Raw genomic sequence first — 17,157 nt, 5'->3', positions numbered from 1 at the left:
CGCGGATAGTGAAATAACGCTTATTTGAACACGAGAGAGCTCGAAGAACAGCATGAAGAAACGACGAAAATTTTTTTAAGAACTTTTTGAAAGGATTCGCTGATGCTTACTCTTCGTTCAAGTATACGTTGCTTCGTTTAATATATATATATATATATAGATTTAATCATGCTTCATACGTTTTGTGTCGCTTCTTTTCATTTTGCTGGACAAGATGCAAAGAAAAGAAAAATATATATATATCGTCCTTTTATCTTTACCATGGCTATCGTTATTTTTTTTCATTTCTTTTCTTTTCTCTTTTTTTTTTTTTTGAAGTATCTGTAACGATCGATCACAACTCGAAACGCAAGTTTTCGTCGGAACGATATTGATATCGAGATGTATGTAGTTATATATGTATACATGTATTTGTATATATATATATATATATATATATATATATATATATGTATGTATGTATATATATGCGTATCTCTTTGAGCGAAATGTTTCATAGGCGACAGAATTCTCGTTCTATCCGGGAGATTCGACTACTTCGAATATAAAAGCTTTGCGGACGCGTTTCAATCGACGGATTTCGGATTTCAAAGCTTTTCAAGGGAAAAGGATCGAGGAGGAGGGAGTTAAGCCTCCGTACTCCGAGAGAATCTTCAAAAGGCTGTAGGTAGCTGTGTTTCGCATGAATCGTTCTTGTTGATCTTCTCGAACTTCTTCATGGCTCTATGCGTAATACATTTAGAGAAACGTACGACGTCTTATGTAAAATTGTTGGCTCAGATAATTAGGCTACACTCTTGTGTGTGATCATAGGACTTACAAAATTAGCTCTAGCGAAGCTCTATACGTATTTATTTGAATAGATAGATCGATCTCCCTTTTGGAGATAAAACTTTATCGAATAATATATTATCTCGAAAGTCGTACGATCGATATCACCATCGGTTGACTCGCTTCGCTTTGGAACTCACCAATCGTCGTTTAGATAAAACGAATTGAATTCAAGCGAGTAACGCGATGTCGAAATTTAATCATTCCTTCGTTGTATATATGTGTATCCTATTCGTGGTTTAAATCGATTTCCCTCCGTCCATGATAATCAATTATAGTTAATTTGTAATCGGAGTTACATGATATCGTATCTTTCAAAAGAAGAGATATCGAACGATCTCGCTTTAATGGATCGATTTTTTTTTCGCTCTCATCATATCGACTATATCGAATTTGCAACGATTATTTGATAATCGATAGAAAGAGGAAGGAAGAGACAGAGAGAGAGAGAGAATTTAGTGAATTTTTTAATAGTATCGGAAAAATATTTATATATTTATATATTTTTCCGATAATTGTACATATGTAGGAAGATTCAGTAAAGTAGAAATAAAATGATCGGAGTATGAAATTAATATTCGGACTATGAAATGCATATCTATTTGAGAGAAACGTTTCATAGGTTACAGAATTCTCGTTCCATCCATTCCTGTTTGCGGTTTCAATCTTGTTTACGTTACGTCGTATCATTCCTTTCATCGTTGTCGTTGGCACAAGTACAGAGTTTATGGGGTTATTAGCATGAATACACGTTATGGAAATAGTTACGTGGGAAATAGTCGACTGGTATGGTATTCTCCCACGAGACAAAAGATATGGCTTTATCTTTGATTAAGAGAGGTACTTAACTATACAATTTCTAATTGATTTAAATATTTCATCGTGTACGATTAATTTCGATAACATTTTTTCTTCAACGTACTTCGCGTTAAAAGAAAAGAAAGAGGGTATAAGGATCGATGGGTAATGCAATAAAAAAGAAATAAAAGAGAGAGAGAGAGAGAAAGAGAGAAAATCAAGTGTCATCAAGAGAAATACAAATTTACAATGAATCGAAAGATAATTTCCGCTTTCTCCTTGGAGTTTTCTTTACATTAATCAGAGAACTCGTAGGCAGAGTAGATTTCCGTGTAACTACCGAGACGTTGTACCAAATAAGAAAATCCAAGGAAGAATTTTCAAAGGAGGCAAACGAGGTAGCGGTATTGGGGAAAAGATCCGTCTTGTTGAACGGTGAGAGGAGATAGGAGAGAGAAGAGAAAGGTGTATATACCTTTAAAATCGTGATACAGGAAGAGCTCAAAACGAGGGAAAGGGCTGAGTTTCTTTTCCCATTTAGTAAATTGGAACCTTCTACTTTTCTATCTTTGTAAGTACATACTCGATCGATCTATTCCACTATAATCCGCACAAACTCGCCGAATCGTTTTCTACATTAAATTTATAAATTGTCAATAAAATGCGGACGAACGAAGAGCCAAGACGATTTTATAATATAATCGTTATTATTTTCAACGCGCAGATATTTTTGATTTATCGGTTGATTCGATTGCGTGAGAAAAAATATGACTGGAATAATTTGTTTTCTATCGAAACGAGGCTCCGATCATTTTACATCTGATACTTACACGCTTTATAAGCAGCGCCTAGCAAATTTCATTTCCTTCTATGTTGGAATAATATCTCCTGATTTTTTCTTTTTTATATATGTTAATTAAACGCTCGATAAACAGTGACTAGTGAATTTAATTCCTTCTATGCTGGAATAACATTTCCTGATTTTCTCAAGTACAAATGTTGATCTTGAATTTGCGTTTCATATTCGTAATGCATTCCAGTCCGTTTGGTAATGAACTTAGGTCAGTTGAAATCGAGATAGATATTTGGTAAGAAATACAGAGGTGTTTGTATATCATCATTAGTCAAGGTTAAGTGGACACGAAAATCTCTACGGGAGACTGGATATATGTCGGAGGAAACCGACCAAGACTACTTTCAAGCAAGAAACTCTCTCGTGTCCGTGCTAATCGTGGAATCTTTTAGATTACCGTAGAAATCGTCGAATAGCGGTTCTTCTCTATGACGTAACACTTATTCTACGTATCTAGTGAAGCTTTCCTATGGTATATAATATACATATTTTATCGCGTTTACGATATTCGCACGAGATAAAAATTTAACACGTAAATACACACGAACGCGCTTTACACATTCATTTTTATCGAAATGAATTCATGTTAAAATCAAACATTTGTAAAAGTGCATTAAAACGTGTAGATATTAAATTTGGCTTATAATAATGTTGAAATATCAAACATTGCTATTTGATATTCGCATATATAGTATCGAATTAAATCGTAATAGAAATTATATTTCGGTATTTAAATGAGAATAATGCTGTATCGTCGGTATACAATCGTATTATTAGAAAATTGAACGAAACACATTTTTAAGGTCATTACCATTATTCAAAAGATACTCGTAATCTATGAATAAATATTGTTTTGTTATTTTCGTATAAGAGATTAGTTTCTAATCGTTATGTTGACAAATTAAGATATATGACGTGTTATCTTATTGAAAGATTGTATCTATCTTTTGTCCTTGAATTTTCTAAACGAGCCTCCAAACAGGATATCTCGACCTCCCGAGTGTTAAATTAAAACGATGAACTTAAGATTATCGAAGGAATTTATCGGAGTCATTGTATTGTATTATAAACGAACATAAATGTTTATTAGCGATGATAAATATCGAAAGATAGTTCTTTTTCTCTTTCTCTCTTATTCTCAGTATTTGAGTTTTTCGTTTAACGAAATAACAAAGTTTTATCTTTGTCGACCTGTTCCGTGTTTTTCGAGATAAATAAATAAATTCATCGATAGTAAAACAAAAACATTTTTACGATAATGTGTCCATTCTAACGTGAACTTCATATCGACATTTTTATCTCGAAAATATATGCACGCAACACTTCGTTTCAATTTTCGTTTTCGAACTCATTCGTTCTCATTTTTTTTTTTTTTTATTTATTTCTTCTTATTTTTTTTTTATTTTTTTATTTTTTTATCTTTTAACAATAAATTTCATTGACGGATAATATTCTCAATTAACTCTTTGGTATCTTTATACGTATGTATACTCGAGTGGAGTTATTCACTATAAAATAAAAAGAGATAAAGATTCGTTCGAAGCGAACCATGGCGGATGTAAACACGTAAAGTAATGTATATACACTCACGGAAAGGATCAAATAAAGCGAAAATTACAGTAAACACTGTAGGGTAACGTTACAAGAGTTTCCGATTTCCAGAACAACGTATTTCCTTCATCCATTTATTTCTCATCTCTCTTTAGGTAACAACTCAATCATCGAGTACTTTTTTTCTTTTCTCTTTCGTACATTGATCGCCATTTTATTAATTTTAGATTAAATTTTCATCTTCCCGCTTCTCATCTATTTTTTTTTATCGGTTCTCATTAGTAGTCTATTGCGATGTTTTTTTGATAGCTTGATTTTTCAATTATTTCTCTCGTTATACGAACGGTTAGGTAGAAATATAAGTACTTACTTACTTATGTGGATCGGAAAAAGTGGTCAATCAAATTGTAAAGATGTATTAGAGAAGACGTACAGAAAGAAGGAACGAGAGAAGAAGAAGAGAGAGAGAGAGAGAGAGAGAGAGAGAGAGAGAAAAAACGCGATGCTTTTCTTCGACGTAATAACTGGCATCGCAGAACATAATCAAGTCACGAGTTGCTTTTATCTCGAGGAATTGTGGTTGTAGAATGTAACAACCAAGGAGTAACGAGAAAGCCTTTACGAGCGTCCACGTCGTTCTAGTTGTCGTCTCTGAGTCTCGTTAACTTCTTCGCAAAGTGGGAAACAAAGGAAAGGAATTTCTCATTCTTTTATCTACCCTTTCTCCCCCTTTCAACTTTTCTTTTCTTTTCTTTTTTTCTTGTTTGTTTGTTTTTCTTTTCTTTTTCTTTATTTTTTACTTTTCTAAAACAATCAAGAATACGATAACTTTCTCGAGTTTCGATCTAGTTTACTTTCTGATTTATTTAACAATGTTAATTCTGACGTCGTTGAATTTAAATAAAATCGTCGAATCTTTTATCATGCCGTTAAGAATTAAGTTGGGTGACTAACTTTTGTCAGTTAGTCGAAGTCAGAGATACGTTCGGACAAAATGGTAGAACTGTTTAAACGTCGATCGAAATCCATGAGTAAAGTTTTGTCTGTGCAAAGTCTATGATCTCATATCGCCAAGGTGCCACGTGACATTTCGTCCTAGTTTCTGCTCTTTGACAGTCATTAGTGCTGATTACGCGAGACTATCGATTGGAATTTACGTCGAATAGGATTAAGTGGATCACATAGACTTTCTCCTATCTACATCACTTCAGAATCTAGATATATCATAGTCTTCTTATTTCTCCTTTATGCTTTGATATAAAAAGAAAAAACGTGGAAGTAACACGATTCCTTTTTTTCTCTTCTCATCTCTCGTAGCATTTATTTTTAACGTCTTTCTTGTCTTTTTTTGACATTCTCAATATTTATATTACAATCGTATCGCGTTATCGAGAGAAACATGAAAGAGTTGATACGTATCCGAGCGTCGACCTGGTCAAATCACTCCGGTTTTACGTTCTTCATAAAGCGAGTCTTCTAATTGGATATCGAAAGTAGAACTAGGACGTATCTAGGATAGCGTTCGTGTTACTTAAAAAGAAGATAAAGAAAAAGCATAAAGAAAAGGCGTTAACGCGAGTTATCGAAAAGTGGAATACTCGGTTGAATCGGATGTCGGTTTAAAATGGGAACGAGTCGTTCGGGTTTCTTTTCTCGATTATCAAGATTATATCGAAAGATCGATTCATTTCCTATTTATTTTTTGCGATTTCGAATGTTGCTTTTATCGTACGTAAACATGAAAATTAGAGACAAAACTTGGAAGAAAGTTGTTTCGATTTGGACTGGCTATTAAAAGCGTTAACTTATTCTTCCTGTTTTCCTTCTACTCTTTTGGAGTCAAGCAGCGCGATGAAATGATGGAAGTTACTTCGATTTGTTCTCGTTCTCATTCTCGTTCTCGTTCTCGTGCAAAGAGGAAGTCGAGGAAAGCTAGCATTGCCGGGACAAGAGCCAACTTCCGTTTCTTTGCACGGCTACGCTCTTTTTCCTCGTGCGATAACGTTCCCTAAGAAAATCCTTAAGACATCGCGAATAGAATTTTCATGTTGAATAGAAAAGGAATGTGCCAGGGCAATGTTAGCAACGTAAATTATTTCGTCGAGGTCTCATTATTTATCGACAGTCTTTAAGGATAGAACGGAGTGTCTCGAGTTAGACATTTTCATTTAAAGGAAAATATCGTATTCGAACGCGTTATTACGCGGTTAGATGAATATCGAAATTCGTAATTACCTTTTTGATTAAAAGCTCCCATTCTCGATTCGCTTATATCCAGCGTATTAATTTTCAGCTGGATTTAATTCGGGATTTAAGCTCTCTAACAAGTAAATTAATAGTCCTGTGAACATAGCGAACATAATCGAATTTAATACAACGAAATTTGTTATCCTTAAGAACAAACTGAAGTAGAATTTTATAGTAGAAAGTTTAATGCAGCAATTTTTTGTTGTTGCTTTTTTTCTCTCCTTTTTGTTTCTTTTTACTTTTTTTTTTTTTTTTTTTTTTTTTTTTCTTTTTTTCCTTTTCTTTTTACTTCGAATATTCATAACGCTCGTAATAAGAGATGGTCGAAAGGACAGGGAGGAGTGGGGTAAAGAAGAGAGGGTGGTAGCTTGAGACGGGACGCTTGAAATTGGATTTAAATGGCTCTCGGTTTGTTTTAAAAAATATTCTTCAAACGAATAGGAAAAGGATTCGTCCTTTGGTATACCATTACACGGTCCCTTACTCTTTCTCGTGAATTACGAGATCTCTATAGAATTCTTTTTCAAGAAAAATGTTCACGAATTTGCAATTCAAATAGAACGAGGACCTCCTCTATCCGGACGTATATTCGTTGTCCTTGATTTTCTATTTTCCTTTCCGTCGCTCGTTACTCTTCGTCATTTTCTTGAAAAGATACATTAATGAAGATACTTTAAGAGTCGCGAGCAAAACATATCCTTTCGTGTCGTTATCTTATTACATATTTTATCCGTATCTTGGTTTCTGTTTTTTTTTTCTTTTTTATAATTTTTCTTTTCTCCTTTTCTCTCTCTTTCTCTCTCTCTCTCTCTCTCTATCTCTATCTCTATCCCTATCCCTCTTGCTCTTGTAATGGTTTTTAATCGATCTTTGGAGGTCGTTTCTGTTCCGGAAAAATTCGGGTTTCGTTCGCTCGAATTGACATAAAAGTATTCCCACTACATAAAAGAAATAAAGTATTACTAAAACTTCAACGTTCATCGAGGTTACTTATTGTAGATAAAGAACGAATGATTCATCGTATTCGTATACAAATACGTTGTACTTTGATCGTATATTCTTGCCTCGTAATCGTATTTGGCGCTTTATTATTGGCTTTTTATCAATAAATATTTAATTATGTTTCGCACGAGCATTTTCTTAGCGCATTAAAAAGTGTACATACTTTCGACTGGAAAAGAATATCTTGAAATTTGTCGTCGACGATTCGACTTATTTATTAAATTTTATTTCCAGGTGACGAAAGAAGGGAAGGTTTCGAAAGAAGGAATTAAGAGAGAAGAAATTACGAAAAAGAATATTAAAGTGAATTGAGAAAGAATGACACGAATGTTGGTACAAGAGCCTGGTTGGAAATTGGAGAGAAAGGGTTCGGCACTTCTTCTTCGAAGAGATGAAAGTTCTTACGAAAAGAGAAGTAGAGTTTGCTTTAGATGCGACGTCGAGGTACGTGAATTTGAGAGGGACGACGTAATCGATGATTATGGGGTAGAAGTAGAAACGGAAGCAGCGGCTAGCCCTCTAGCTATGTGTGCGAGTTGCTTGGCCGCCCTTTGCGTTACCGTCATACTTCCTTGGCTTTTGATCGGTGGTTAGACTTCAGCAAGTTAACTCCCTCGGTGGAGGATGCGACGAAGCGTGCTGCTGCCGTCGAAGGAAGAGGGAAGGAAGAGGGAATGCAAGGATTTGCAGTGTGATGAGAAACTTGCCTAGAGTTACGGAAGAGGAAGTAGAAGAAGAAGAAGAAGAAGAAGAAGAAGAGGAAGAGGAAGAAGAAGAAAAAGAGTCTTATCTCCCGAAACACGCTCGGGGCCTTTTTGCGAATGGACGAGGAGCATGTCTATCTATCTATCCAATAGTTCGAAGCTAACTCGTGTAATACAAGATACGTTGAGAAGTATTCGAGAGAGAGAGAGAGAGAGAGAGAGAGAGAGAGAGAAAATAGTTTCATAGTTTCGAACACCAAAGAAATTCTCTTTTGAAATTAATAAGAGTAATAATAAAATAATAAAATGTTTTACTCGAGTTGGATGTTATTAGAATAAAATAGAATTATTTCCCATTGAAAGGGATGTATTATGTTGTATATAGATAGTTAATAATAATGTACTAATGGCATTTTCGTAAACGTTAAGAAACGATTGATGTTTCGTTTTCAAACGTTCTTGTTTTATCGTATAAAAAGAAAACATTATGGTCATGTATCTGTATGATACGTACAGGTGATCATTAATGTATTTAGAATAAGATAATATAAGGTAGATCGTTAGTAAACCTTTTATTATCGATGTGAAATTATTTGGATACGTTATTATTGACTATTATATATATTACTAGGCTATGAGCGTGTTGATCGAGAACGTTATTAGAGTCAATGAGTTTGTTATCGAGAGGCAAGACAAAGAATATTGACTTTCATTGATCTTTCCTTTTATTTTCAAGTTCCCTATAAAGATTAGTCATTTTAGTTGTTTTAATAGAGTTCAAAGTCCCGTCTTGGAGAGACTAATGTATCGAGTCTATTCAACTAAGAACAGTTCGACGATCGTTTCAAGATCTGAAGTACGAACGAGACTGTTTGATTTAGTTTTGACGACGGTGAAGTAGCGAAGAAGAGGAAATGGAAAGGAGTCATCGGAGAAATACTAAAAGGAATTGGACGAGTATCGAGCAGTTTATATTTTCGGAAAGTTCTTCTCAAAATAAATCAAAAAGAGTACGTTTGGAATTTGAATCATTACAAATGAAATTTTAAGAGATATAATATAAGAATTGTTAAGTAGAAATTAATTTATTCGTTATCATTATCACGATATTATTTGCAATCGATATAATTTATTTCCATAATTCTTACATTAATAATCTTAATAAATTATAATAATTCTTATTTTTGAAATTTTTATCATATATATATATATATCTTATATATTATATATTTTATTGAAATATATATATATATATATAGAATGAAAACAAGAATCTATAAGTATGCTGAAATAGATTGAAATTTCACTGAATATTAACATGACTTTTGTTTTATGATAGCTTTTTAGGGTTAGTCATAAAATCCATGGTACGTGATAGCAAAGATGAGAGTAGGTCTTCGAACTCGTTCTTTACGTTATATCTTACAGGCAAACTTTCCTTTGTGCTTGCGTCTTTTGCCTTTCGATCGTATAAATTTGAATAAGTTTGAGCGTAGATCGGATGTATGCGCTTTCTATACTCCCCTTTTCTTCGTATTTTTAAGAAAACGCATCGCGATGCGTTTTGCAGCTCGTTCCTTTCTTCCGCCTTCGTCGTTTTCCGTTATCGTAACGTTTTATTGCTTCTTAACTTTTTCCCTCGTTTTTTTCTTTTTGTTTTTCTTTTTCTTTTCTTTGTTTTTTTTTTTCCTTCTTCTTGTTCCTTTTAAACATTTTATCGTTTGGGACAAACATTAAAGATATTTTGCTAGTTGCGTATTCAAAAGTTTTCAATACATGAATCGACACGAATATAAGCGTTTTAGATCTCTTGATAATCGAACGAGTGCAACCGGTCCCGTTCGTATAAAACCGTAAGACGTTCTCGAAGGAATACATAGAAAGAAAAGAAAATAGGAAACTAGTATTGGTAGTATGTATGCGTAAATACATATGTGTGGCACCTTCTATTATATATATATATATATAATATGTATATGTATATGTATATATGTATATGTATATGTATATGTATATGTATATGTATATGTATATGTAACCATAATTTCCACGACTGATTATTAAGGAATCTCAAAGGACGCGATCGTACGATTTGTAATATATAACTATAATTATTTGTTTATATTTTTAATAAAATTAGAAGGCGAATTGTTAGCGAATGTATTTATGATTATTACCTTCAATTTGAATCTTTTAATTAAAAAGGCATGTTCTTCATCGTAACGTGAACGTAAATTTACGTAAGTAGTTACGTTTGCGTAGATACGTTATCGAGGCGTCTCGTAGAGACTGTCTCCAAGGTAATATATATATTGATCCATTCTCCTTAAAACAGTAACGCTTTGTACACCGTGGCCTTTAAATGTTATCGTAAATGCTAAAATAATTTCCATATTATTACGAGATAATCGTTACGTTAACATTTTTTGAAGGTAACTTTTCCGACGTTTTGTTAGCAGGAAAAATCACCGGAACTTCTTTTAATTTCAATCGAGAACACGAAGTTTTAACTTCGTTGAAAACGTATCGGATTTAATTATCACGAGAAGCTTCGTAGATCGCGTGAGTCACGCTTTTATACCTCGGCTATCGTATTTTCTAATTCGGATCGAGGTAAACTAGAAACGTGAACTTCGAAATACGATCGTTGTAAGAAAGTCATGGACCTATTTTTGATTTGTTCAGTCGTATCTACTTCTTTTTCTCTCTCTTTTCTTTTTTTTTCTATTCTTTCCTTTTTTCCTTTTTTCTTTTTTTATACAAATTTTATAAATTAGACACGTTAGTTTACGATCCATGAATGGAACGGCTAAAGTAATAATGAATGGTAAACGCGACACCGGAGAGCGATAAAATTGATATTAACCTAATTACGATTCGTTATTGAAAATTCCTTAATTACCGAATACCTTTCGGTAGTGAACTTGTGGTAATCGATATGATAAAATCTTTCTCGCGATGGCAGACATTTGTAAATTTCTTTTTTTTTTTTTTATCATTACGGGATTTTAAAGAAGACGAATGAATTTGTAAAAGAATTCTTTAATGATAATTTTTAAACGAGACAATCGAAGACGTTTCGACATTGGGTTGCAAAAAAAAAAAATGGTAAAAGCTTTCGTTATTTTCTCATTATCATTTATTCGTTTTTGAATCTCTTGCGGAAATGGGGGTCATGGAAAATGAGAAGCCATGTACTTTTTGTTTCGTGTCACGGAAATTCCCTCTTATGTGATACCCAACGACAATAACGAAGGTTAATTAGACGGGCCGACACATCGGGCGTTAAATTGACACTAGCACGCTATACTCGAGGAGAGTATATTATTCTGACAGGACAGCAGATTGATACAAATTGCCTTCAATTTCCTTCAATCTGCCTACTCGAGAAAAAGCTTAGAAGTATGGCAGGACATCTTCCGGAGGAGTAATCACGCGCGATAAAATTGTTTTCTACATTATCAACATTTTTCAACCGATAAAACAGGATAAGTTTTTTGCTCCTAGCGATTGGAAGTTCATAGATCAGAGGATTGGCGGCGCTCTCGTCGAACTATCGAGTCGAATCTTGGTAGTAAAATGGAAAAGAAAGAAGATCGTAATACGGAAGCGTTACAATAAATATTTTCTTTTCTTTTTCTTTTTTTTTCCACGAATATTGCAAACAGATGTTCTCGTAAAAATCTCGATAAGTTTATCAGAGATGCAATCCTTTTTTATCTTTTTATTTTTCTTTCTTTTTTTTTTTTTTCTTTTTTCCCTTTCTTTTTTTCTTCGCGATTCGAAACACAAATTTTAATTTCGAATATCAAAATGATATGATAATCGATGCTTAACGACTTAGTCAAGTTGACGGTATAAAATGATCGCAGTTTTCGATGAAACATCGACAAGATAGAACGATCCGTTTTGTTTATCCGTCTTTTAAATTTCGATTACGTTCGATCGTAAAAGCAAGTTTAATGATAATCATATACTTGTAATATAGTTTTTCTTTTTTTTTTTTTTTTGTGGAAATATGCAAAGTGACATAAGTAATAATTTTTCGAGATTATAACTTTTTGAATCGAATCTGAGACAATAGAGAATACATAAACAATTAAATTTTCAAAGATAACAGGTTCGTTCATTCGAAATCATTTCTTTATTATTAAATTACTCATCCTCGTGCGCGATACACGATATTCTGGATTGTACTTTATTAATTTTCTAGAAACGTATAATCACGAGTGCTATTGTATTACCTTTTTTTTTTTTTTTTTTACCAAGCATTTCGTTCTATTCAATTAAAAGTAACTAGTAATTTAGGTCGAACGATAAGATAAAATTGATCTGGACCGTAGTCTCGTAATAGCTCGTTCTTATTCCAATCGGAATACGCGTTTCTCTCGGGGAAATGAAAGATTTACGATCGAGCTTAAGATAATACGATATTACCTTATATGGAATACTCGAATTGATATTAATGCGATAACATTGTTTTGCATTTCAGTTGCCGGATCTGAACAACCTCGATGAAAAGGTGAGTCCACTCCAAAAATAACGAACGGATGTCATTTTGGATGTACAATGAGCGTTCGGTGATGTTCGAACTGGTAAGCGAAATTCGAAAATGTTTTGCTTGGCGGTCCGCCAGATGCCGCTCTCTTTAACCGATTTATTTTGATGTTTAGGGGGGGATCTAATGCCAAGAATTTGCAACTATTTGGAATCAGGAAAATCTATATCGTACTTTGTCGCGAAATAGTGAGCACGTCGAAACGAATTCGGAGATCATTTTCGTAAAAAAAAAAAATATATATATATATATATAAAAAAAAAATAAAAAAAATAATAGGGGGAGAGAGAGAGAGAGAGAGAGAGAGAGAGAGAGAGAGAGAATAAGATTTCCTCAAAGTTCCATACGCGCAAACTTTTGAATAATAGCCAGAATCATAAGAACTGCGTGAAAGATCTTTATCGTATTTCTCGGCACAGTTTCGTCATCTTTCTCCTTCATATTCATCGTTCGAGTTCGAGACGCAGGCCAGCCAGCTTGATCTCGTCGATCCCGAAGGAGCGTGCGCGGGGAATCGCAATACTTCTTAGGTGGATTACGCAACGCAACCTACGGAATAATTTTCTTCGGTTCCACCGAAGTAATTCATTAGTCGCTCGACTCGGTCGTTGAACCACGTGTTTCATCCATTGCATTTATTCGCAATGCCTTCGACGAATTTGCTTCTCCTTTCTCGCGATAATGCGAAGAAAAATGTTTCTGACGGGACGTGAAGAGAGGATGAGAGGGTGAAGAGTTGGAAGGGAAAGGGAAATCTCGGTCGACTTTATTTAACGCGTTAGTATTCCGTCTCGTAGAGGAACGAACATTCCGGCAGGTGCAGTGGCATCGGGAAATAACGATAGAGAAAGAGAAAGAAAAAAAAAAGAGATAGATAGATAGACAGATAAACAGATAGATAGATAGATAAAGAGAGATAGAGGGTGGGGGAGAGAGAGAGAGAGCAATTTTTGTATTTGCAGGTGTAAAGAAACCTGGCCAATGAGGTCGTCGATCGTTCGTACGTCTCCGCTAACTTAAGTTAAGTTAAGTCGAATCGGGTTGAATCGAACGAACGCAAACGGAGCAGAGGTAGCAATCTTTTCCGAGAGATTAGAAGGATTTGGGTTAATGCCTTTTGGCAGGCCTCACTTTCCTCGAACGAACGAACGAACGAAGAAACGAACGAAGAAACGAACGAACGAACTAGCACGTGCCTATTTACTCGTAACAAAGTTGCACGACCCGAAGAAAAACGATGCCGCAATTCGAGTTTAAATATGAAATTGGTTGCAATAGGCGGAGTCTATAAGGGAAGGTTTTCTTTAAGCTACTCTCGTAGGTACATTTAGAGATTAAGAAAATATCTGTGTCAACGGTAACAACGAGATCTCTCCTAGTCAGCTTGCCAGATATTACTTGTAAACAGAATGGAATTCGCATTCGCATATTCGAATTTGAACGGACGTTCTCTACGAAACGTAGAGTCGTGTAGACTTCTCGTCTCGTGAAACACTCGTGCAAAACGTAGATCACGGACTTAATATTATTCCGATTATTGTTGAGAATGAAGGAAGATAGATGGATAAAGAAATAAGTATATATAATATATACATATATATATATATATATGTAAATAAGTAAGTAAGGGGTCCTTCAAAAGATTTATGCAACTTACCATTCGAAATAAATCAATCAAACGTTCTAAATACACGCTGATTATTATTATTATTATTATTCAAATTTTGTATTCTTATTTCATTGTCGTCGAACGTAATAAAACGATCCTACTCTCGCGATTTGAAGATTTGTTATCGTGCACCCGAACGCTACGTTATTTCTTGTGCAAACTCGGCGGTAATGTAGAGGTGTGTTACCGATAACTCTAAGTCAATATCGCAATCTACTCTGTGAAAGATTTTTTTAATGCAATGGCGGCAAATGGCGACAAACAACGAGAAAGAGGAAAATTTCGTACCGATTCGAAATAATCGTACGTCGAATCGTTCCTGATCGAAATTTTGTCGATTAAAAAAAGAAGAAGATGAAGAAGAAGAAGAAGAAGAGGAAGAAAAAAACTCACGTACGCACGCACATGTACGCATATAAAAAAGAAATAAAAAACATGGTCGCTGGATGAGCTCGTTGCCGCCAATAAGAGAAAGAGAGAGAGAGAAAGAGAGAAAGAGAGAAAGAGAGAGAGAGAGAGAGAGAGAGAGAGAGAGACAAACACGGACGATCTACACTCGTACGACACATTAATAATTCCGTAATAGCGAGCGCACGCGTGTTTTCTCTCTGCCACGAGCGCGAACGCTCGCGCGCGCGTTCGCGCATACACATCGGCCGACCGTATATGGTCGATCTTGGTAAACAACAGTGGTTGCCAAATCGCGGCTGCTATTAATAAATAGAACACGATTTGCGCAATGAAAACGCATTCGATCTTTATTCGTGCTTACCGAGTATTTCTCTCTCTCTCTCTCTCTGTATCTCTCTCTCTCTCTCTCTCTCTCTCTCTCTCTCTCTGTTCTTCTTTCTCTTTCTCTTTTTATCTTTTTAACATTGTCGATGAAAAGAGTGATAAAAGTCGGGAAAGAAAAATTTATAGATCGATAGATTAGGTCAATTTTGTCATCCATACGACAGAAGAACCGTTGCTGAGAAGTTTTAGGCACGCCGGATAAGTGCTTCTCTCTCTCTCTCTCTCTCTCTATCTGTCTATCTATCTATCTATCTCTATATCTATCTATCTATCTATCTATCTATCTATCTATCTATCTCTTTCTTTCTTTCTTTTTTTCGTACGCACACACATACACGCTGTCTGTTCCGAATAAGCGTGATTAAATTAACAACGATATAAATAGACACGTGGCAGGGCAAGCACGATTATTCGCACGCCCCTATTTTTCTAGGCATCGTGCGCTCTGGTAAACGGATACGCTAGGCGAGAAACAAATACGCACGATCACGATAGCAGTTCTTTATGGGAACATGTGGCAGTATGCGTCTATGTATGTATACGTTTGTGTGCGTGTGCAAAACTGACCTCGAGGAGCACTAGGGTGATGTGCCGTCGAGCGTCGTTGACTTTTAATAAACAGAATTAAAATCTCTAGTGATATATATATATATGTATGTATGTATGTATGTATGTATGTATGTATGTATGTATGTATGTATGTATGTATGTATGTATATAATACATATATATGTATATATACATACACGCACGCATATATATACAGATATATATATATATATATAGATTTTTATCGAATATACTTATACACATACCATGTAACTATATATCATCTACTAATACATATCTACGATATGCATAACGGCAATAAATAATTAACTTACCAATCGAAAGATATTATCATTGAACGCGCCGAAGATAAGATTCACGCATTCGGTTATATAATTTGCTGAGTCTATTACGTAGAAGAGGGGGAAGGTCGAATAAAATTTTACGAGAAAGGATATGAAAACGTTTCTTTTTCTTTCTCTCTCTTTTTTTTTTTTTTGGAACACTCGTATGTGACTATTTCTTTCTTTTTTGTATATAAATACGTAACAAAGAGCGTGAGATGATGTTAAAGTATTTACTAGATATAATAGAGTAAATATAATTCGAAATTTCTTTGAAAAGGTAAACGTAGATCGATCTCGTATTGAATTGATGATTTATAATTTTAAACGAACGAAATATACTCGTTCGATTGATAAATATTTTCATCTGTACTTTTATCAACAAATTCTAAACGTTAAATCGGGATAATAACATTAACAAAATGTCAATCGAATTTTCTTACCTCTCGTTCTGATAATTTCTAGACAAAGTACAACGTCGAATGACATATCGCATCTTTGTTTAAATATTTATCAACATAGACGTGCATCACGTGTCAACTTCGTGTTTCTTTCGAATACTCTCATTTTCTAACTTACTTCTTTTCTTTTTTTTTCCTTTTTTCTTTTTTTTTCTTTCCTTCATTTATAGAGAATAATTATGAAAATTAATCTGGTTTGTAAGAGTTTAACATATCTTTCTTTCGTCGTCGAATTTTCGAGTCTTTTGCGCATGCGCTTAACAGAATGGCGCCAAAGTATCAGAAAGGTAAAGATCGTGCGATCGAACACGCGATGCGCAAAAATGGAGACGCGTAAAGAAGAGGAGAAAGAAGAAGAGGTGGAGAAGGTGGAGGAGAAGTAAAAGAAGAGGAGGAGAGGGAGGAGGAGGAGCAGGAGGAAGTAAAAGACGCGAAACTTTTAATAGCTGTTTTCGTCAGACGAGTCAAGGATAAACCATCGTCGAAAGGTTCTACTCGAGGTCGACTGGTAAAAGGCGCGAAGAAAGTTTCAAAAAACCGAAAGAATCAACGTGTCTACATATTTGATTCTATGGAAATAGAGGTTTTAATGAAAGAAAAAAAAAAAAAAAAGAAAGAAAAGAAAAACCAGAAAAAAGATGAAAAGGAAAGATACAAGGTGGTAACGGTGTAAACTTAAATAATGACAAGTAGATACGTCCGTTCATTTTCATTCCGTCGTTCTCAAGAAAAAAATGTTATATCTTATTAATTACTACATCAAGGAACGTTCAGTTAAATGGGCACGGTAATCTT

At 34.5% G+C, this 17,157-nt stretch overlaps 1 protein-coding gene across 6 annotated transcripts in view; it reads left to right on the top strand.

Annotated features, from left to right (window-relative positions):
- The window catches only part of LOC122631724 (sestrin homolog), a 92,111-nt gene that overhangs the window by 24,566 nt on the left and 50,388 nt on the right, over window positions 1-17,157 (top strand). For 2 of the 6 annotated variants that reach the window (XM_043817753.1, XM_043817754.1), the window contains exon 5: window positions 12,479-12,508. In XM_043817753.1, the coding sequence (XP_043673688.1) occupies window positions 12,479-12,508 (30 nt within the window). Of the gene's footprint in view, window positions 1-1,833; window positions 2,201-7,516; window positions 9,000-12,478; window positions 12,509-12,562; window positions 12,582-17,157 lie in introns of those variants that run through there. The other 4 variants (XM_043817760.1, XM_043817758.1, XM_043817759.1 and 1 more) reach the window with 3 other exon arrangements.

Source organism: Vespula pensylvanica, chromosome 9 (assembly GCF_014466175.1).
Source record: "Vespula pensylvanica isolate Volc-1 chromosome 9, ASM1446617v1, whole genome shotgun sequence".
Lineage (NCBI taxonomy): Eukaryota > Metazoa > Arthropoda > Insecta > Hymenoptera > Vespidae > Vespula > Vespula pensylvanica.
The sequence above is the reverse complement of the archived record's forward strand: the minus strand, read 5'-3'. Positions and strand labels throughout refer to the sequence as shown.